We start from the raw sequence: 21,225 nt of genomic DNA, 5'->3' as shown, positions 1-21,225 counted from the left end.
TGACTGGAGAGTCTGGCCATGCGCTCAGGTAGCCGCTCGGTGGGCGGGGCCTTCCGCACGCGTCGCACGCCCATTCGTATACGCGTGGAGTGGGGGCCTCCTCCCGAGCAGGGCTAGGGGGCGTGGCTTTGGCATGGGGGCATGGCCACCGGGCCGGAGGGGGCGGGGCGACGGAGAGTACTTAAGCGGCCGTGCGGAGGGTAAATGGTCCGCCATGGCTCTAAGGCGCGCCTGGTCGCTGCGCGCCACCGCCCCATGCCTCGCCTCGCTCTCCTCGGTCCCGGCCGCCCACGAGCAGCCCTCCGCGGGCCCGGGCGACGTGCCGGGATGTAGGGCTGCAGAGACTGTGCGGCCGCCGATGCCCGCCGTGGACTTTGGCAACGCGCAGGAGGCATACCGCAGCCGGCATAGCTGGGAGCTGGCGCGCAACTTGCTGGTGCTGCGTCTGTGCGCTTGGCCGGCGCTGCTAGCGCACCACGAGCAGGTGGGCAGATGGGCAGGGGCCGCGCGGACTTCTGCCTGTCCCAGGAGGCAGTGTGGGGTTTCCAAGTGTAAAACGGGAGCCACTGAAAGCATTGCCTGCAGCGAGGGAAGACAGGAAGGCAGGCATTTCCTGCATGCACTTTCTCAGACCTCGTGGATTACTTGTTAATCGCTATCAACTAGATACTAATTATTTTAAGGTATACACCATTTGCCAGGATACAATGTTACGGTTTGGGTTTTAAACTAAAGAGCAACGTGAAGTTCACTCCTTGGGAAGTCGGATAGTATTGTAGGACCTGGGACCCTTAGCATTCCACAGCCTGTGACCAGCCACTCTCGTTGATGGCTACTTTGAAGTGCTGGGGAAGTTGGGGGAAGCTTCCAGACACTCGACTTTTAACAGGGTAACTAAGAAGTATGAGAGCTTTGGGAAAGCTAAAAAACAAAACAAAAATATGCTTTTGTCAGCCATTAGAGATGACAAACTTTCTTAACTTCCTTTCTCTTTTTCTATTTCCCTTCCCCTTCCCTTTCCTTTTCCCTTTCCCATCCCCTTCCACTTCCCCTAAGCTTCTCTTTTCTTTCCCTTCTTGGTGCTGGTACTGGGGCTTGAACTGTCCCTGGGATGTGTGTGTGTGTGTGTGTGTGTGTGTGTGTGTGTGTGTTCAAGGCTCACACTGTATGATTTGAGCCACAGCTCCACTTCCGGCTTTTTTGGTAGGTAATTGGAGATTCGTGTCATAGATTTTCCTTCCTGGGCTGGTTTTGAATTATGATTCTCAGATCTCATCATCATCCAGAGTAGCTAGGATTAACTGGTGTGAGCTACCATGCTCTGCAATGACAGCTATTTCAAGGTGACTTGGGAACAGGTTCAAGAGTCCGGTTATTGGCCCCGAGTGTCTAAAAGACTCTTGGTGTAGGTAGATAGGTTGGTTTTCCAGGTGAGATTTCACTGAGGGCTCCATTGCTGATCCTCTGCTCATGGGCACAGAGACACAGAGTAAGAGTCCACAGCAAGTGAGAGGTGAGGGTAGACACCCATAAATTCAGGAGTGTGATGGTTGGACACAGTTGCCCCAAATCCCTTGGGGGACTTCACCCTCAGCTTTGGAGCCTGGGGCTGATGGCAGCAATGGGGAGAAGAGAGATGCCTAACTGTTGTTTGGGGGGGGGGCTAGGAAGCTGTGTTTGAACAGAAGATGAGTGTTGCCAGGAAGGAGGAGGGTGAAAAGAGACATGTGAGGCAAAGGAACACAGAGGGGCCAAAGGCAGGTGAAATGGATGAGGTGGGAACCCTTTGGGGTGCATCAGCCTCCAAGGAGCAAGTAGAAAGTGCTATTGCAGTGGGGTTAGGAGAGCTTCCAGCAGAGGCTGTAATGAATGGACAGTGGCCCCTTACAGGGTCTCTATGGGGGGCAGCAACTGGGATCATCCTCAGGGATGAGCAGTACAAAATCCAGACCTATCTGTAGCTGACAGGGAGGGAGAGATGACTTAAAACCATTCAGAAATTTCTGTCAGCACAGCACTATTGCTTTTCCTCCCAAATCTAAAACCAGCCATCCTTCAGAGAAGCCAGTAGAGTTGGGGGCAGAGGATGGGGCATGGGGTTTGGTTCTGAGGTGAGTGGGCCATAGCAGCCCCATGCTGACCAGGGCGCTGTGGGGGTAGCTAGAGGAGAGAAGCACCCCTGTTCCTTAGGGAGCCTGCCCAGGGCAAATGCTGGAGCTCAGAATGGTGCCATGGGGACCTGGAGGAGGCAGGACACCAGAGGTGATTTCTCTCAGCCTGGCCTCCTGTTCAGCCTGGGAAGCCCTTCTATAGTGTGTGTATAGCTGTCACTGGCTGATTCCACATGTATCCCTGTTCTCAGTGCCCCAGGCCAGAGGAAATGGAGCAGAAGCTGGACCCTAGCCTGGGTTTGGTCCAATCCAGCCTGGTTAGCCAGTCTCCTCACATTCTCTGGCTTGTGTGGCTGTCAGCCTTGCTCTGAGGAATGTCAGGCCACAGGAGCTGGAGCTAATGCTTCGGATCAGAACTCAGTGTGGGCCACACTTGCCTGAAAGCAGCTTGGTTGGTGAATTCAGTGTCCTATGAGAGACTCTGAAGCTCCCATGCTTGGCTGTGAGCCAGCTTAGGAGAGGGGACAGGATGGATGGTGACAGTGAAGGAGAGAGAACTGACTTTGTTGTCATTGCCTTCCTAGTATAATTTGAAACGTGTTTTGAGGCAGGGTCTTGCTATGTAGCCTGGGGTGTCCTTGAACTTCCGATCTTTCTGCCTTACCTTCTTCCTAAGTGCCAGGATTCCATACCTGGCTTGTCTGACTTTATCTTTTTTTGTTGCTGTTGGGTTTATGACTTCAGGGCCTCCCTCTTGCTAGTCAGGAGCTCTACCACTTGAGTCATGCCACTAGCACTTTTTCACTTTAGTTATTTTTTTCAGTTAGGATGCTTAGTTTTTGCCCAGGGTTAACCTTAAGCTGCTATCCGCCTACCTATGTCTCCAGAGTTGCTGGGGTTGTAGTTACATACCAATACAAACAGCTTATTTGTTGAAATGATGGCTTTGAGCCAGTGTCCTGATTTCTACAACCAGGTAGCTGAGACTACAAGTGGGAAAGCCACTGAGCCCCATCTCTAGCTTGTTTGTCTTTTACAGTAAAAGCAAATATATATATATATATAATGTTACTAGTGCAAGTTTGTAAAATCCCAAAGGATCTCCCTACTGAGAGAAGAGGTGAGGCGGGACTCAGGTGACACCATCCCAAGACATAACACCAAGATGGTTTTTAAGCAAGTGGCCGCATGGCTGTAGAGTCTGGCTGAAACTTGCCAGCCCTGCCTGCTCGTGTACTCTTCCAGCCCTCCGTGGCAGCCACCCTCCCCTTGGCCAGAGTGCAAGGCACGTAACTAGCTCCAGCGGTCATTCCCTCCAAGCCTGCCTCCTTGGGGGAAAATGGAAGGTGAGCCTGCAGGGTGTCCTGGGAATTTCAGCCATTCCCTGTCAGTGTAAATAAAGCACTACTGATGCAAGTATGGCCTGGCACCAGGTCTTTCACTTGGTGTTGGCTGTGGCAGGGCAGAGTACTTGGCTAGATGCAGTGTGTAGCCTTGTTGAGGGTCTGCCACAGACATTTGTTAGCCTTGTTGAGGGTCTGCCACAGACATTTGTCTATCCTTACCCTTGGCATGCCCCTGACCGGTTTCTCAGAGTTAATGTAAATGAGATAAGAGAATTTTTCTAGTACTGAATGATGGTTTTCAGGTCCCTGACTCAACTCCTGCCTTCCATTGGGTGATCTCTGATTTGGGAAAAATCTGTCTGTTCCTCCAGCTATCCCTGGGCTCTGCCCTGACAGGATCATGGCTGCTTGTGTTTCACAGGTTTCCTGACTCTGGCTTGGGCATGATAAGACAGAGGTCCATCCTCAGCTCTGATGTTGGCACACTCACTTTCTAGTTTCAAATCCTTATAAGAGCAAAACATAGAAATGTCAGCTGGTTCATGAAGGCTACAGGCAAGGGTGATTTCCAAGCAGCCCTGGGCTTCAAGGTCACAAGTGCGGGTGTTGGTCCAGAGAAGCCTCCTTGAGACTGCTCAGGAGTGGTATAGGAGTGGAGGTATTTGACATGTTAATACCTTTGCTTAGCCTAGAGATATTGCCCCTGCATGAGGGACTTTGTTATTCACAGGGTTATAGAAACCCCAGCATTTTCCTGAGAGCTGAGTCATGGAGACAGAGGCTTCCCTCAGGGTGGCAGATGTGCTTCTGAGCATGCAAGAGACTCTAGTGACCCCCATTTCCTCCCAGCCTGGCTCTCCCCACTCTGTCCCTAGGAACTGCTTCTATCTCCCTGTCCTAAACCACGGGTTGCCTTGCTCCTTTCCTTGTGGGCTCTCCTTTCTGTTCCAACATCATTGCTGTCTGTGTCCTTAAATTGTTTACCATTCCTGCAGTGGTGCCCGATATATACCAAAGCTCAGGAGATTTGAAGAATGATGGTAGAAATTTTAATTTTATTAGTATAGGTTTTCTTTTTGTGTGTGTGCTGGTACTAGGACTTGAACTCAGGGCATGGGGCTATCTCTTATCTCAAGGCTGGCACTCTACTATTTGAGCCATAGCTCGACCTCCTGATTTTTGGTGGTTAATTGGAGATAAGAGTCTCATGGACTTTCTTGCCTGGGCTGGCTGCAAACTGTGATCCTCAGATCTCAGCCTCCTGAGTAGCTAGGATTACAGGCATGAGCTACCAGTGCCTGGCTGATAACTCATTTTAAAGATAGTTTTAAACTGGTTTCATTGTTCCAGTTTTATAAATGAAAAATTAAAGTACTTAGATCATATTCACTCTCCTTTACTCTCTCCATTCACCTTGTCCTTTCCTCTAATACACAACCCCCAACAGAGCCTATTTTATTCTTTTGTCATTCTGTATGTATATGAGAGAAAGAGAAAATATGTGTGTGTTCTTCATAGGACTTGATTTCAGGGTCTGGGCAGTATCCCTGAGCTTTTTCACTCAAGGCTAGCATTTTTATCACTTTTGCTACAGCTCCACTTCTAGCTTTTGGAGATAAGAGTCTAATGGGCTAGCTTTGAATCAAGATCCTCAGATCTCAGCGCCCCCCCCCCCGAGTAATTAGGATTACAGGTGTGAGCTGCACAGCTGCCTGGCTTTGTCTTTTTTTTTTTTTCTTTTTGCCAATCCTGGGACTTGAACTCTGTCCTTGAGCTTTTGTGTTCGAGGCTAGTGCTCTACCACTTGAACTGCAACTGTACTTTAGGTTTGGCATTCATTTCTTTAGAGTGTATTATACCTAGAGTTTCATCATGATATTTTGCATATGCATATATTATATTTTAATCAAAACAATCTCTTTTCCTGTATCCTTATCACATTATTGTTTAACTTCTAGTGAGATTTCTCCTCCTCCTCCTCCTCCTCTTCTTCTTCTTCTTCTTCTTCTTTTTCTTTTTCTTCTTCTTGCTATTACTTGGGCTTCAACTCAGGCACTCTCATTCACTTTTTCACTGATGGCTGGCATTCTACTACTTGAGCCAGGACCCCACTTCTGTATTTTTCCTGGATAATTAGAAATAAAAAAGATCTTGGGAGTTGTCTTTAGAATGGTTTGCCTGAACTGGCTCTAAACCGAGATTCTCAGATCTCAACCTCCTGAATAGCTAGGATTATAGGTATGAGCAATTGGTCCCTGTGAGTATCCTTATGTCAATGATAGAAATTTGAGAGTGTGAGAGGAAGTTAGGAGAAAAAGCTGAATGGTTTCTAGGCAACTGTCTTCCTCTGGGATACAGCCAATAGGCATCTGGTCAGTGCTAGACCACACCCTGCTGGCTCCAGGGTAGGCCTTCCTGGCACAGACCCTCATAAATGGACAAACTTCACTCTAGCTGAGCTCAGGCTTGGGCTGAGTTTTGTTACATGATCATCATTTGGCAACCACTTCCTCCCCAGCAGAACTAGGTGTTATAAGAATGGCTACTGCTGTCCCCTAGGAGCTAGCTGTGGTCCCCACCAGGAAGTGGTCAGGCACCCCTGTGTGGCCTGCTTGACTCAAGAGCCAGCCTCTAGCACAAGGGCTCTTGGAGGAAATATGGTGCTCATGGCTGAAAAGATCCAGAAAAGATGGGGGAGAGGTCACAAGGGTGGCACTTGGGTCCTGCTGTTCTGCCCTGCATAATGGTAGGCTCATGGTTGCTATAAGTAGATAAGCAAGCTGCTTTAGCTGGTCTTCTCCAGAAAACAAAGTGGGCCAAATTTGGCCCCAGGGAAGACCATATCAAGGCTCTGGCTGGAATCAAGTAGGTAGAGAGATGTCAGCAAGGGTTCCCAGCTGGGGAAGGTAAACCAGGTGGCCTCCGTCAGCTGCTTCTCTTGCCTTTCAGCTGCTCCATATTGCCAGGAAATTTTTGGGGCAGAGGATGTTCGACAGGCTAATGAAGATGACCTTCTACGGGCAGTTTGTGGCTGGTGAGGACCAGGAATCCATTCGGCCCCTGATCCATCGCAACAAGGCCTTTGGTGTTGGCTCCATCCTGGACTACGGTGTAGAAGACGATCTGAGCCCCGAGGAAGCGGAACGCAAAGAGATGGAGTAAGCCCTCTCTCTCCAGAGCTACATGGGCATCTAGTGGTAACCCCAAAGTGTACTGGGACTATTGGGAGCCAAGGCTAGGAGAGCTATCAGTGTAACTACCAGCAGCTCAGTTGGGTTGTGCTTCAAGTTCTTGTATGTTTGTTTCAAGCAGATGACAGCTATGAGCTCTCACAGAAAGCCTGATGTGTTCTTGGGGCAAACAGAGGGTGGAGACTACGATCCTCAACCCTATCCAACCTACTATCTGGTCTTGCACAGGTTTGCTAGCTCAGAATGGTTTTTGCACTGTTGAATAGTTGGAAAAAAAAAATCAAGCCAGGCGCCAGTGGTTCATGCCTGTAATCCTAGCTATTCAGGAGGCTGAGATCAGAGGATCACGATTTAAAGCCAGCCCGGGCAGGAAAGTCTGTGAGACTCTTATCACAAATTGACTATCAAAAAGCCACAAGTGGAACTGTGGCTCCAGTGGTAGCCTAGAGCAGAAAGAAAAGATAGGGGACAGTGTCTAAGCACTAAAAACTTGCTTTTACCCAACAGGAGCAGAGCTGTGACACATGTGGCTTCCAAGGCTGAGAATGCTTGCTAGCTGACCAGTTACAGGAAGCTGCCTTGACTTCCCACTCTGCCATAGTCTCTCTTCCCAAGGGCTCCTAACTGGCTGGCTGAGCTGGCCAGCTGGCCCTCACCTGACCCCAGTCCTTCTTGAAATAATTTCTTAATCTACAGGAGACTCTGCCTGGAGCATATGGGGCCTCCCAGGCTGGGCTTCTGCCTGGGTAGCCATGGCAAAGGGAATTGAACAAAGAGCTATGTGGTAGGCCAGCCTGCCGTCTTTTCCTGGTATCACTGACCCATTCCCTGGGCAGTGAGTGTAGGGGACTGGTGTCCCTGATGTATCCTTTTGGGCAACTGGACAGAATATCCTATTGTGCTTCCTGGGATACACATTCACAGGAGGTCTATGGAAGACTATTCTTTGTGAAGTACTGGTGCCTGAAGCTCCTCCAGGCAAATCCAGGTCTTCTTATGAATATGGGCTCTTTGGCTCTGAATGCAGCAGAATCTGAATCAGAGGAGGGTTTGGTACTGGCAAGCTCTGAACCCTGTCAGGCGCCAGGGTTTGCTCTGCCCCTCCCCAGGTGGCTACCAGGAGGGGATTTAGAAAGGCAGTCACATGACACCTTCAGTCCTGGGAACAGAATGTCCAGTTCTTGTCTCAACCTGCTGGCCTGCACCTGATTGGCCTGCAGAGCCCGGCCCCTGCCTTGTGACTGGCTGTTTTGAAGGTGGGGGTGCCCCCGCCCCAGCTCCCCTTTTGCCCCGGGACTTGGCTGCAACCATTACTGAAGCTGCCTATTGAATTACTAATGGGCTCTGGGGCCTCAGTCCCAGAGCTGGTGAGGGACTTGTAGTTTCATAACAAGAATTTCTCTCTTAGGTGCCTGTGCTTTGAAAAATGGGAGATGGAAGCTGGGTGTGGTGGTGGTTCACACTTGGAATCCCAGCACTAGGGAAGCTGAGACAGGAGAATCCAGAGTTCAAGGCTTGTGTGCGTTATATGTGAGACAACCCACACACATACCACCCCTAAAAAATGTAGAGGTGGACCTGCTGCACCTGGTCCTGGGGCTCACCCCAGCCTACCCTGCTCTTAGAAGTCTATGGCCTTTGCCCTGCAAAGACTGGGTCTCAGCTGGGCTTCTTGTCTTGTACTCTGGGGACATGAGCCTTAGTCTCTTCCTGGGTGACTGCTTGTCAAGGACAGATGACAACGATTCATACCTATCTTTGCTGCTGGTGGCTCTGACTTTGAAGGTGCCCAGGCTGTAGGGCAGAGCTGGACTTGCAGAACTCCTTTGGTACCAACCCTGTCTTGTGGCCTGCAGAGTTCCCTGGTGTACCTGCAGCCTGCCCCCACAGACCCTTGTGTGGGTTGCTGCTTCAGCCTCTCTTAGGAGAGGGAAGTGGGGGAACAGGGACAAGATGAGGTTTTTCCCCATCCTCCACTCAGAAGCTCATAGAATGATGCAAAGGTCAAATGCTGAGGCCACTACCTTGAATTAAGACCATTGAGAGTAGGCCTCAGCCTGCGCCTAGCTATTGGAAAGAAGCACAGAAGGATGGAGGCCAAACCTAGCAGTTGTGTTTGCTTGGTTGTGTAGTTACCTAAAGTGTGGGTTATACAGGCAGACCTTTCCCTGGGGTCATTGAAGCCCAATGTTTCCTTCCTCATCATGAGGGATTCTGCCCAGGACAACACAGAGCTGCCTCCTCTCTCTGCCTGAGTGGGCACAGGGGACAGCTTTTGTTAGTTGTTCCTGAGCCCAGGCCTGCTCTCTCTAGAGCTCATACCAGTGTCCTTTGAGGGTAGGAAGGTTGTGTGTGGGGCCTGCCTGCTTACTCATTACAGAGTCAGATCACTGTTAGATGGTGATTTTTCTTTTTACCCTCTTCTGTTGCATCTTGTCAGCACAAGGTGGCTGGAGCTACGTTGTTCCTGTCCCCAGGCTGTGGCTTTGTGGGCTGCGGTGCCACGTGGAGAGTCCCAGGCCCCTAGGAGTCTGATCCAACCATGATTTCTGGATTCTGAGTTAGAGTTTCTAGATCAGGGTTCCTCAGATAAGGGTCCTGGGACAGGAACCAGGCTGAGGGGAGGGCTTCTTGGACATGGCTCTGTGAGCCAGGACTTGCTCTAGGAACAGTGACTTCATTAAAACACTAGTAGCAAGGCCCCTGCTACCTGAGTTAACTGTAACCTGTCATCACTTCCCTGGCTCTGCCTATGCCTGGAGGGATGGTAGGGGGAAAGTTGCTGCCCTTTTCTGTGACGGCCATCATACAGCCCATAGTGTCCTGTTCTGAGGAGGATTTAGGATATTCTTAAGGTATGAGGTAAACCTAGGAGGCCTTTTAACATGGACTTAGCCAGGGGATTATGTACCCTAATTGGGAGGAATGTGAAGAGCAGGCACATGAATAGCTGAGAGTGGGATAAGATCTGGTTTTCATTTTGAAAGAAAACAATCTGAAAATAAGACCCAAGGGTCAAGCATGAAGCAGCGGAGAGCTGGGTGGGTACACGCCTGTGATCTCAGCACTCTGGAGGCCCCGGCTCCAACAATCAGGCTGGGCCCATTGGGTGGGACTGTAGTCTTCATTGGAGCCTGGAAATCCTAGCTAGATATAGAGAAGTTGCTGCTGGACTTAGAGGACACTGCTTCCCACCTCCAGCCCTGTCATCCTCACCTGTCTGCGCCACCATCTTTTCTGGGCAGAAGTAATGCTATCCTCACTAGTTTTTCTCAAGAATTATCTGTACATCCTGGGTTGTTCTGAGAATCTCATGATCGTTTTCCTTGCTTCTGACCAACAGAGAGGGGCTCCACCCATCAGAAATCAGAGGTTCTTGGTGCTGAAGGGCCTCTGATACAGCTGTCCCTCCCTAGCTCAGGTAGTCATGCCTGAGGCTTGGGGAGAGGCTGGGCCGTGTTCTGTAGCCAGCTTGGTCAAGTTCATGGTTAGGTCTATGGCTCACCCTTGGTTGCCTCTCCCTGGCCTGCTTCCTTGTGAATTGTAGCTCAGGTGATATGGTAACCGGTGACCTTTGCTTCTTCCTCCTTTCTGCAGGTCATGCACCTCTGCAGCAGAGAAGGATGGCAGTGGTAAGAGGCCTCTATTCAGGGTCAGGTGTTCTCCCCACGTGCACCCCTGGTGGCCAGACATCTGTGTTTGGGCTGGAGCAAGTCTTGGGGCGAGGAATAAGACCTTGTGTCAGCCTGGCTCTGTGTGCTCTCAAGCATTTGAGAGCCCCTGGTGAGGGGAGGGGCAGGCTCCTGCTTAGTTTTCACGACCCTCCCAGATGGACTCAGTTCCCCTGGCCCTCAGCAGGCAACAACTAACCAGGCCTTTGTGACAGAGATGCAGACTTCCTGGCCTCGTTTGCCCTGGGATGAGGCTTAGCTGGGGGATATGTATGCCCAGGTAGAAGAGGCAGCCAGGGCAGCAGCCCTGAGGGGAGGGCAGCTTTGCGGGGAGGCAGGGAGCATGGCACAGGTACAGCTAGGGTGGGGCTAGAGCCCTGGGATGTCAGTTTGTTTGGGGGTTGCAGCTGTAGCTCAAGCAGAGCTTGTGTCTGTGCTTAAGCTGTGTGTTCGTCTTTCTAGGCACAAATAAAAGGGAGAAGCAATACCAGGCCCACCGTGCCTTTGGAGACCGCAGGGATGGTGTCATTAGTGCCCGCACCTACTTCTATGCCAATGAAGCCAAGTGTGACAGCCACATGGAGACTTTCCTGCGCTGCATTGAGGCATCAGGTGGGGCCTCTCTGCTGGCTGCACTTGCCAGGCCCCAATCTGGACTTGCCAGTGGGTACAGAAGGCTAGGGGTGAAAGGGCTGGGCTCAGGTCATGTTGGGTTTATGCTGTGTCCAGCTCCTTCCTAAGGGTCCTGGCTGCCTCCTGGAAAGACTCTTCCCTCTCTTCCTTCTCCTCACTCTGTTCCTGTTCTTCTGGGCATGGTGCCCAGATGTGAAGCACTGGAATCCCCAACTCTAGGAGCCAGACCCAGTCCAGATAGCTGGTACCATATCCTTTGTGTCAGGGGATCCCTCCCTGTTATAGCCTGTGTGGGCTGGGGTGAGGTTAGCCATGGGATCACTGAGCTCCAGACAAGATCCCAGCACAGCCCCCGTGCTGTCCTCAGCAGCTTTGCTATTAGTGGCAGTAGGTCCCACACCTTCTGAATATTTTAAAAGGGCATGTGTGGTGCTTAAAAGAAGCTGCCTAATGAGCTAGAAGGGTCCCTAATACTAAGCCAGTCCTTTTGGTGAGGGGCATCTGTTTGTCCCCTGCCCACCCTGGGAGAAAACAGAAGGGGAAGGGCCCATTAGCATAGATGAAAACCGACTGTGTCCACACTCTGTTCTTGGACTCTCAGTATCCTGTAACCCACGCACAGAAAGCCTGCAGTGCTAACTCCTAGAGAGGAAGACAGGGAGGCTGCCAGGGCTGTGCAGGTCTCACTGGCTGCTTCTCTTGCTGTCTTCCTGCACCAGGCAAACACAAACTTTGCCTAGTCACCACTTTCTACCTCTATGGCAAAGTCTCAGGAAGAGCCATAGGTAAGGGTGGCTAGGCACCTGGCTGCAGGACCAGCTTTAGAGAGCAGGGAATGGAAGAAAGCAAGTTATCTCTCTTTCCCACTTAAGCATCCACCTCATCAGGGACCCCCATGGCTCATCCTTTGGCTTCTGACAGGTGGAGCCAGTGATGACGGCTTTGCAGCCATTAAGCTAACTGCACTGGGGAGACCCCAATTTCTGGTAAGTATTGGCACCTTCCATCTGTAGAGGCTTTGTAAGACCTTGGTTTTCTGTAGAGGCTTTGTAAGACCTTGGTTTTCTGTGAGTCTTGATGACAGTAGATGTGCCCAGACACAGGGTTTGTCCCCAGGGTCTCTGGAGGCAATATGGTCTCTGTGGGTACTGGGAATGCTCTACAGACAGTGGCCTCAGGCCTGTGTTTCCAGCTGCAGTTCTCTGATGTGCTGACCAAGTGGAGACGGTTCTTTCACCAAATGGCTGCTGAGCAAGGTCAGGCAGGGCGTGCTGCCATGGACACGAAGCTGGAGGTGGTGGCACTGCAGGTATGGCAGCTCTTTCCCCTTCCCTGGGGGTGTGAGGAGCCAGGGTGGTTGGGAATTGATTGGACAGTGGTCCAGAGTGGCTCCTGGAGCCTTTCCTGGGATGTGGCCTATTGCTGCTTCTGGGATCAGCTGAAGAGGAGGAGGGAAGAAAGATGGTCCTGTTGGTAGAAGGGCTCTGGATGGGCTCCACTCCTCAACTGTGTTAGTTTCTTGTTGCTGTGACAAAATCCATGATAAAATTAAAAGGAGGAAAAATGGTTTCTGAGGGCGCAGTCCATCATGGCAGGGAGGGCACGGTGGAGAAGCATGGCAGACAGGAAGCAGAGAGCAAGTAAGGATGGGGCAGGTTATCACCTTTAAAAGCCTGCTCTCGGTGACCAACTTCCTCCAGCTAAGCCCCACCTCCTAAAGTTTTTACAGCCTCCAAAAATAGTGCCACCAACTAGGAACCAAGTATTCAATCCATGAGCCTGTGGGGTGATATTTCCTATTCAAACTCTAACAATAACAAGGACAGGAAATGCCAGCAGGAGGTAGGGAAGCTGCAGGGCAGAAATAGGTTTATCTATGAAGCAGGGACACTAATGATGTAATAAAAGTAAAACAGCAGCCAGGCTCTGGTGGCTCAAGCCTGTAATCTTACCTACTCAGGAGGCTGAGATCTGAGGATCATGGTTCATAGCCAGCCCAAGCAGGAATGTCTGAGAGACTCTTATCTCCCATATACCACCAGAAAACTGGCAGTGGCTCTGTGGCTCAAGTGGTAGAGTGCTCCCCGTGAGCTGAAGAGCTCAGGGACGGTGCCCAGGCCTAGGTCAAACCCCACAACCAACAACAAAAACAAAACAAAAACTAAAGCAGCACCACAAACTTAGGGTGCACTGAACCCAGCCTGAAGACAACACTGACTCAACCTTTTCACTTCTCAAGGAAAGTGTGGCAAAGATGGGCATCGCATCCAGGGCTGAGATTGAAGACTGGTTCACGCCAGAGACCTTGGGAGTGTCTGGGTAAGAGCTGAGCTCCAGATGTAGCCATGATTCCAGCCGAGCTCCAGTGGCTTCTCCTAATCCTAGTCTCCTCCCTGGAGAAAATGGGTTTGGGGATGGTTGCGGTGGTGCCTTGAGAGATACTGAGCAGGGGCTGATGGTATCTGGGAGGTACTGGGTCTCAGCAGCATGGACACAGGGCTTCTTACAGAATTATTTGGTCTGAGAGTGAGGACATACACAGCCCTCCTGAGAGAAAGCCTCTGTTGTATGAAGCACCAGAGCCACATGCTTCATCCTCAGGATTAGGGATCATTAAGTCAGGGAGATGGCTTAAGGTGGAGTCACTGACAGTGACAAGCATCCCTGGGCTGCAGTTTTCCCAGCCCTTCTGTGGCTGTCCCCACCTCTTACCTCATCTCCTACCTTTGTTTGGCTCAATCTGATCCAGTCTTGGCGTTCACACTCATATTTTTATAGCTGCCACTCCAGCTCAAGAATGTTCATGTTTTAGTATTAATTTTTTATATGGAGAACAATATTTTTTTCTTTTTTTTTTCCTATGTGCCATTAATGGGGCTCAGCCTCACATCTCAGCCTCCTTAGTAGTTAGGATTACAGGGGGAGCCACCAGCATCCAGCAGCATTTTATTTTTTAAAGTGAAAGGTTTGTGGTGGCTGAGTTGGGAAGCATTCTTTTGAGGAGTGGGCTGGCTTGTGTCTGGGACACCTTAAGCAACCTTAGCCCCTGAGAGTAAAGCTACCTGGTGGGACCAGGAAGTTCCTCGTTGCCAACTCTGTTTATTCACTTTGTTCCTTAGCACCATGGATCTGCTGGATTGGAATTCCCTCATCGACAGCAAAACCCAGCTCTCCAAGCACCTGGTGGTCCCGAACACACAGGTAGCATCCCCTTCCTCGGGCCCTGGCTCAGCATGGCACAGGGCTGGGAAGAGAATTCAGCTCATGATGTGTCTCTTAGGACCTAGGTGCAGTCCTTTAGCTTTTTCAGTCAAGGCTGGTGCTCTGTTGTTGTAAGCTGAATCATCCCAGAAGCCACATTTTAAAATATAGAATATTGGAGTCTTTATTATACAGTTAACAGGCCACAGGCCGCCAGTTGTTACAAAGGCCTGCAGCACACAAATACACATAACACATCTAGGAAACATGCTAAAGAGGAAAGAAATAAAAAAAAGCAATGCCAACAAGCAATTCAGCTCCAGTGGGACGCCATGATGACTGGAGACAGCCAGGAGACAGGACACAGGACATGATCACAGAGACACACATGGCATGGTGTCTGGCGTTTAGGCTGGTCCGGGCCTAAATAGGTTGGCACAGGGGGCAGATCCTCAGGAAATTCCCAGTCCCAGGCACTGGACTGACAGATTCAGTCCGTCAAGTGCCTGCCCCTGCCTCCAGGGGTCTGGGCAGGCCCATTACCTGGGAGGCAGGTGATGGGGGGCGGGAGGGAGGGGGGTTCCTTCCCACAGCATGAAGGCAAGATGCTAGACCCTACAATCCACCCATGTGGCCAATATGGCACCGGCCAGACCAGACCTCCTTACTTCACTTGAGCCACAGGTCTAATTCCAGCTTTTTAATTGGAGATGAATCTCATGGATGTCCTTGCCCAGGCTGGCTTAGAACCTTGATCCTCAAATCTCCTGAGAAACCAGGATTACAAGCATAGGCCACTGGTGCCTGACTGGCAAGGGTCATTCAATTTCTTGTTGTGGTTCTATCGACAGGGCTTAGCTAGGTGGCTTTCTTTTGGGTCCTCTGTGCATTTTTATTTAAGATAGTTGGCTAGGTGGTCACAGAGGTCCTAGCTGCTGGCTGTATTTCCTCACAACATGAATGCTATTCTAAGGGCGAGTGCTCCCTTAAGTGAGGGCCAGGCAGCTTGGCCTCTAAAGTCACAGTGTTAATTCTAGCATGTTCAGTTGGTTGATTCAAAGTGAGTTGCCAAGGGATGAGGAATGAGACTTTTTTTTGTCAGTGTGAGGCTTGAACTCACGGCATGGACGCTGTCCCTGAGCTCTTTTTCTCAAAGTTAGTGCTCTACCACTTGAGCCATAACACCACTTCCTTTTTTTTTTTTTTTGGAGTAGTTAATTGGAATGAGTCTCATGGGGACTTTTCTGCCCTTGCTGGCTTTGAATCATGACCCTCAGATCTCAACCTCCTGAGTAGCTAGGATTACCGGCGTGAGCCACTGATGCCCTGCTAGGAATAGGAATCTTGATGTCACACTGTAGTAGGATATAAGTCCTGCATACTAGTCTTCCATGAAATTTCCTGCCCCAGTCGATGCAGGGCCCAGCTCCCAACACTTTGAGCCACTAACCTGTATATAATACGTGAGGGCAGCTCTGCTTCAAGGTGGCCAGGAATAATGCAGTATTTGTGTCCTGTGGGACAAGGCTTTTGGGGGGACAGGCTCATCTTGGCACGCCAGGAGCATCCTGAGCCATGCCATCAGGTATGTGAGAGGCGGTAGCACTTTATGGGCCCTCCTGACACCATAAAGTTTCTGCTCTCTCCAGGCACAAGTCCAACTGCCCACCTACCCAACTGCCTGGCCCACCATCTTGGCTATCAGTCTGTAGTGGCAGCCACCCCACAGCTCTCCCTCAGAGACCCACCCCTGTTCTCATCTGAGCCCTTCTAAGACTCCCTAAGGGATGCTGTGGAAGCAAACACCTTGGGATCGATCAGGCCCAGCTCAGGCCTGGGGCTGCTGGCATGAGCACTAAGCTCCCTTCTGCTGCTGTCAGGCCCTGCAGTAGGACAGGGAGATGAATGACCTCAGTGTTACAGGGCATCGTGTCATTGTGTCTAGATAACACTGGCCCTAGAAGGGAAGAGACTTTGGTCCTGGGATACTGGCAGAGTATCACCAGTGGGCTAAGTGTAGCCTTACCATGTGGGACCTAACTACATGCTGTGCTTTCAGACAGGGCAGTTGGAGCCCCTGCTGTCAGGGCTCACCGAGGAGGAGGAGCAGCAGATGACGAGGATGTTGCAGAGGATGGATATGCTGGCTAAGGTAGGAACTGTCCTGTTTTGGGTGGGGGCCATGTGGCAAGGACCCTGGGACTTGCTAAGAGGGAGGATTCTTATGTCATTGGAGCCACAAACCCTCTCCTCCTCCTTTCAGAAAGCCACAGAGGTGGGTGTGCGGCTCATGGTGGATGCTGAACAGTCCTACTTCCAGCCAGCCATCAGCCGCCTGGCCCTGGAAATGCAGCGCAGGTTCAACATGGACAAGCCGCTCATCTTTAACACGTATCAATGCTACCTCAAGGTACGGCCTCCTCACTGGCCTCTAGGCTAGACTGCAGGCCATCTGCTGGGCAGTGGGGGTAGAGGGCCTCTTCTGTGCCCTGCAGCATCCACCTGACCCTGCCCTGAGAAGAGACTAGGTGGATAGGACAGGAAGAAGGAGCAGGCCACTAATCTCAGATTAGGCCTACTGTCCAGGAAAGAGGCCCTGACTCAGCAGCCACGGCTTGTCTTACAGGGAGGCCAAGGCAAGGGTGACTGGCTCAGAGTAGGAAGCAAGGCCTCATGGGACCCTTATCACCAAGCCCCTCTTTTGAGCCATGGGTTTTAGACAAGTGTGAGGGCAAGAAGAAAACAGCTTTCTTGGAGGCTACCTGACTTGCCTTCAGCTTGAAGAATGGCCATTTCTTTCTGTCCACATCCCCTGCAGGATGCCTATGACAATGTAACCCTAGATGTAGAGCTGGCTCGCCGTGAGGGCTGGTGTTTTGGGGCCAAGCTGGTACGTGGTGCATATATGGCCCAGGAACGTGCTCGTGCAGCAGAGATCGGCTATGAGGATCCCATCAATCCCACATATGAAGCCACCAATGACATGTATCACAGGTGAGCTGGCCAGCCTATGTCTGTGTTTGTAGATTGGGAACAAGATTTCATGAAGACACTGGTATTGTGCTGACCCCATTCTGCTGAAGCTCGGTGGCAGGGAGTGGGAGATGTAGGCATCAGTCATATTTCCTCTTAATTTTATGTCACTTTTTCAAAAAGGATTATAACTTTCAAGAATAGAATTGGCTTCAGTTTCCCCTGGCCGGCTCCTTTGATGTGCACTAAGCACCTGGCCTCTCCCATGCCCCCAACTGGGGCCCACACAGTGGATGAGCAGCAGCTGTGCCCCGACTGTGTTTGCTGTTTAGCTCAGGGATCTTTGGAGCAGCACAAGCAGTCCAATGTCATGCTTTTCCTCTCAGAGGTTATGTCTGCTTGTGGTGAATTCAAAGGGATCCTGGTGTCTCCTTGCTGGCTCCATATCCTTTTCCTGGCAACACCCATTTTAGGAGCCTGCTGGGCACATGTGTGGTACCATGCACATCAGCCCCACGAGTATTTACATTGTACACCCTGTTCTTTGCCCCTTGCTTTTCTCATTCAACCTTCTATCTCCTATGTCAGCATAGAGAGTGACACTGTTTCCAGCATGGGACACCCAAGGTTATGCGTCCAGGCTCTATGGTCTTTCCTGTTATTACAGTAGGAATTTGGTGAACATCCTGTCCCTCATTAGCCACTCAGGCCATCAGGTTCTGTGTGTGAGCCAAGAAATGCAATTGCTGGTTCAGAATTGGTACTGTCAAGCCTGCTGTCCTGAATGTATGATAGTGACACTGCTTCTCCTTGGTGTACAGGGGTCCCCAACCCACCTAAAGCTTCCAGGGACCCTCTTTATTTCCTCAGAGTCAGGACAGGATTGTAGGGTCCCTTTCCAGAAGCAAAGCTGCAGATCCAGGCAGCTAGCAAGGGGGGGAGGTGAGAAGAGGGGGTGCCCACCTCACCCTTGTGGAGTGATGGATTGTCTGATGAGGGAACATTGTGCCCCAGCTTGTTCTCTGTGTACAGTCTCATCCCAGCTATTGTTCCTTTTCCTGGTTGCTAGTACTTTGTATTCATAAGGTCTTGAGGAGGGCTAAGTGCTGTTCTTGTTTCTCCTGATTGTGGGGGCCATCCTGAATAGTTCTGGGCCTGCAGGGCCTCCTTTCCTAGCAGGGCCACAATGAGAGATAAGAGTGGGCAGTTCAGATGTGGGGGCCAGGCTCATGTGGCACTCTCCCCAGGTGCCTCAACTATGTCCTGGAAGAGCTGAAGCACAATGGCAAGGCTGAGGTGATGGTGGCATCACACAATGAGGACACAGTGCGCTTCACCCTACAGAGGTAAGCACTGCCTGCCCCCGCTGGCAGGGTCTCTGTGGTTGGGATGAGTTGGTAGTGGCCCAGGGCTCAAGTAACTCATGGAGATCCGCCAGGTGTCATTGGAATGAACAGTACAGCTCATAGCACCCCCTGGGCTCCAGGCCCAAGTTGCATTCTTAATGCTGCTCTGCAGCATTAAGGTAATTTGTAGTAACTTTAGTTTTTAAAATGAATACCCAATTTCCAGGCACCAGTGGCTCATCTGTAATCCTAGCTACTCAGGAGGGTGAGATATGAGGATCATGGTTTGAAGCTAGCCCAGGCAGGAAAGTCCTTGAGACTCTCATCTCCAGTTAACCACCAGAAAACTGGAAGTGGTGGTGTTACTCAAAGCGGTAGATCGCTAGCCTTGAGCAAAAAAGCTCAAGGACAGTACCCAGGCCCTGAGTTCAGGCCCCATGACTGACAAAAGCAAACAAACAACCCCCCAACTTATTAAAGTTTTGAAATTCTATTCAAAAAAATAAATTTTGCAAGGTGATTTAAATAGCTCATTGAAACGTCCAGCCTGTTAGATCTCAGTACCCCTCGCTCAGAAGGTTCTCTAGTGGGCCACCTATAGACAGCTTTCTTGAACATTTTAAACTGTACTTGAAATTTAATATAGTCTGTTTTCTCTTTGTTATCCCATGGAGCACAACTTGTAGAATTCGAATAAGTAGAGAAATAGGTGGAGTAAATTTCTTCACACTCCAGTATTTTCGTTACTTTCCCATAGTTCACACCTCAGCCCCAACAGCGCCTGTACCAGGGCTCTCATTTCCCCTTCTTTTCTTGGTCCCCATCTTCCCAGAGTTTGGAATCATCAAATGCCTGGTGGAGCCTGGGCAGAAACCTGCTGGCTCTCACCCTCCTAAGAGGCAGGCGGGGGATCCAGCCCACAGTGGAACAGTCCCAAGTTCATGTCTAACATCCAGATACTTGGTAGGGCCTCCTGAAGGAGCGTGGAACTGCGGGGCTGGCCAGGGGAGGTGTTTTCACGGCTTGACATCACGGGAGTGCCCCTTTTGACCCTGACTGTAATTAACTGGAGGAAAGCAACTCCAGCAGGGGAAGGGCAGGAGCCCTCCCTACACAATCGCCTGAGACTTCACATTGGAACCCAGCCCAGGGAGAGAAGGACCTGTGGTACAAACTAGCTGAGCAGACCTGGGTTCTCTGGGGACCCTGGGTGATTGGGAATGAGGTAGGGAGAGAAGGTCTTAGCTGGCCAGACCCCAAGGGGTGCCTGGAGTGCAGGTACTAAGTCTGGACCCCTGGACACAGGGGAAAGCATAGCAGTCATCAACACACCTGGAAGTGTGAATAGGTCCCATAAGTGGTATCATGAAGACAGGAAAGGCTACCAGACCCCTCCCACCTTCTAAACAATGCTAATAGAAATAGAATGTGAGCCACTGCTGTACTTTTAAGTTTTCCAGTTTTCTAGCCAGGTTAAAAAACAAAGAATGTATGGGAAAGGCAGTAATAAAGGGTAAGGAAAAGTGGAACGAGGGAGGTCTGTAGGCCATGAGTACAGGCCTAAGAGAACAGACAAGTCCTGCTGTAGGAGAGCTGGTTGTCCCATCCCTCAGGAGACACAGCTGGAGTGTAGGGCCGTGGGATCCGGCTGTAGCACAGGATGTCAGAGCTAAGATGGGGGCTGTGAAGTGCCTTGGGGAGAGTGTCCTGAGATCAGCGCTCACCTGCCTGGCTCCTCCTTTCACAGGATGGAGGAACTAGGCCTGCATCCTGCTGACCACCAGGTGTATTTCGGACAGCTTCTGGGCATGTGTGACCAAATCAGCTTCCCACTGGGTGAGCCAGGTCTCCTGGGTGGGGTGGGGTAGGAATGCCTTGGTGGGGGGTGGGAGGACTTAGTTGCATGCATCTTGTGTGCAGGCCAGGCAGGCTTCTCTGTGTACAAGTACGTGCCCTATGGCCCTGTGATGGAGGTACTACCTTACCTGTCTCGCCGAGCCCTGGAGAACAGCGGCATCATGAAGGGTGCCCAGCGGGAGCGGCAGCTGCTCTGGCAGGAGCTGAAGCGGCGACTCTTTACTGGCAGCCTCTTGTACCGCCCAGCCTAGCTGCCGCTGCCTTCTGAGCTACTACCACCCCTTCTGCTATTACCCCCCAAGGACCTAAGCCCTAGGAAGGGTTTTAGTAGCCCTGGGGGATCCTCAGGCCACTGCCACAGGTGCCACCCACCCAGCCTCACAGGATTCATCTTTTTACATCTGTCTTTGAGACCTACTGAAGATAGTGCCTGGTGCCCTTGGTGCCCACCCCCTGCCAGGAAGCCGGCCATGAGGCATGGGTGGAATCTGATTCCTGCTAGGACTGTTAGGAACTGTCAAGGAGCTGCCTTTTCATAGTCAACTCTGGGCCCCACCTCTGCTGCCTGTGATGGCCTTGGACCTGCAGGACTCGCCTTCTGCCAAGGTCCAACCCAGGCACTCTGTGCCCCACAGGTGGGCAGTGGCCCAACTGGAAAGTCTGTCTGATCAATAAATCACTACGGTGCAGCTAAGAGCCTCAACTCTAGCTGGTGTCCTCACTTGCTGTTTGCTTGAGCAGCAAAGAGGGAGTGGCATGGATGGAGAAGCCCCACCTGAAATCCAGGCAGGCAACACCTCTAACTGGCTGCATGATACCCAGCCACCTATGGATGACTCTACAACCAGTACAGAAAGCTGGCAGATGCTGGAGTCCAGCAAACAGGGTGGGGCTGG

The 21,225-nt window shown here is 51.1% G+C and overlaps 1 protein-coding gene across 1 annotated transcript; it reads left to right on the top strand.

Annotated features, from left to right (window-relative positions):
- The first annotated feature begins 214 nt into the window (after window positions 1-214).
- On the top strand, window positions 215-21,034 carry LOC105997230 (proline dehydrogenase 1, mitochondrial-like). Its single transcript, XM_013031572.1, has 14 exons — window positions 215-484; window positions 6,407-6,615; window positions 10,246-10,280; window positions 10,782-10,931; window positions 11,874-11,938; window positions 12,145-12,261; window positions 13,192-13,271; window positions 14,072-14,153; window positions 16,213-16,305; window positions 16,417-16,563; window positions 16,972-17,147; window positions 18,374-18,472; window positions 20,220-20,308; window positions 20,393-21,034. Exons 1-14 carry the CDS (start codon window positions 215-217, stop codon window positions 20,578-20,580), a joined length of 1,800 nt encoding a protein of 599 aa, XP_012887026.1. The 3' UTR covers window positions 20,581-21,034.
- The last annotated feature ends 191 nt before the right edge of the window (window positions 21,035-21,225 follow it).

Source organism: Dipodomys ordii, unplaced genomic scaffold (assembly GCF_000151885.1).
Source record: "Dipodomys ordii isolate 6190 unplaced genomic scaffold, Dord_2.0 Scaffold141, whole genome shotgun sequence".
In the NCBI taxonomy this organism is placed as follows: domain Eukaryota; kingdom Metazoa; phylum Chordata; class Mammalia; order Rodentia; family Heteromyidae; genus Dipodomys; species Dipodomys ordii.
Note: the sequence above shows the minus strand (reverse complement) of the source record. Positions and strands in the feature narration are given on the sequence as shown.

Bases quoted from the DNA above. Each gene is read 5' to 3' on its own strand.
- LOC105997230 (XM_013031572.1), top strand. From the start codon at position 215: ATGGCTCTAAGGCGCGCCTGGTCGCTGCGCGCCACCGCCCCATGCCTC. The intron at 12,262-13,191 runs GTATGGCAGCTC...TCACTTCTCAAG, and splicing joins TGGAGGTGGTGGCACTGCAG to GAAAGTGTGGCAAAGATGGG. The intron at 20,309-20,392 runs GTGAGCCAGGTC...TCTTGTGTGCAG, and splicing joins CCAAATCAGCTTCCCACTGG to GCCAGGCAGGCTTCTCTGTG.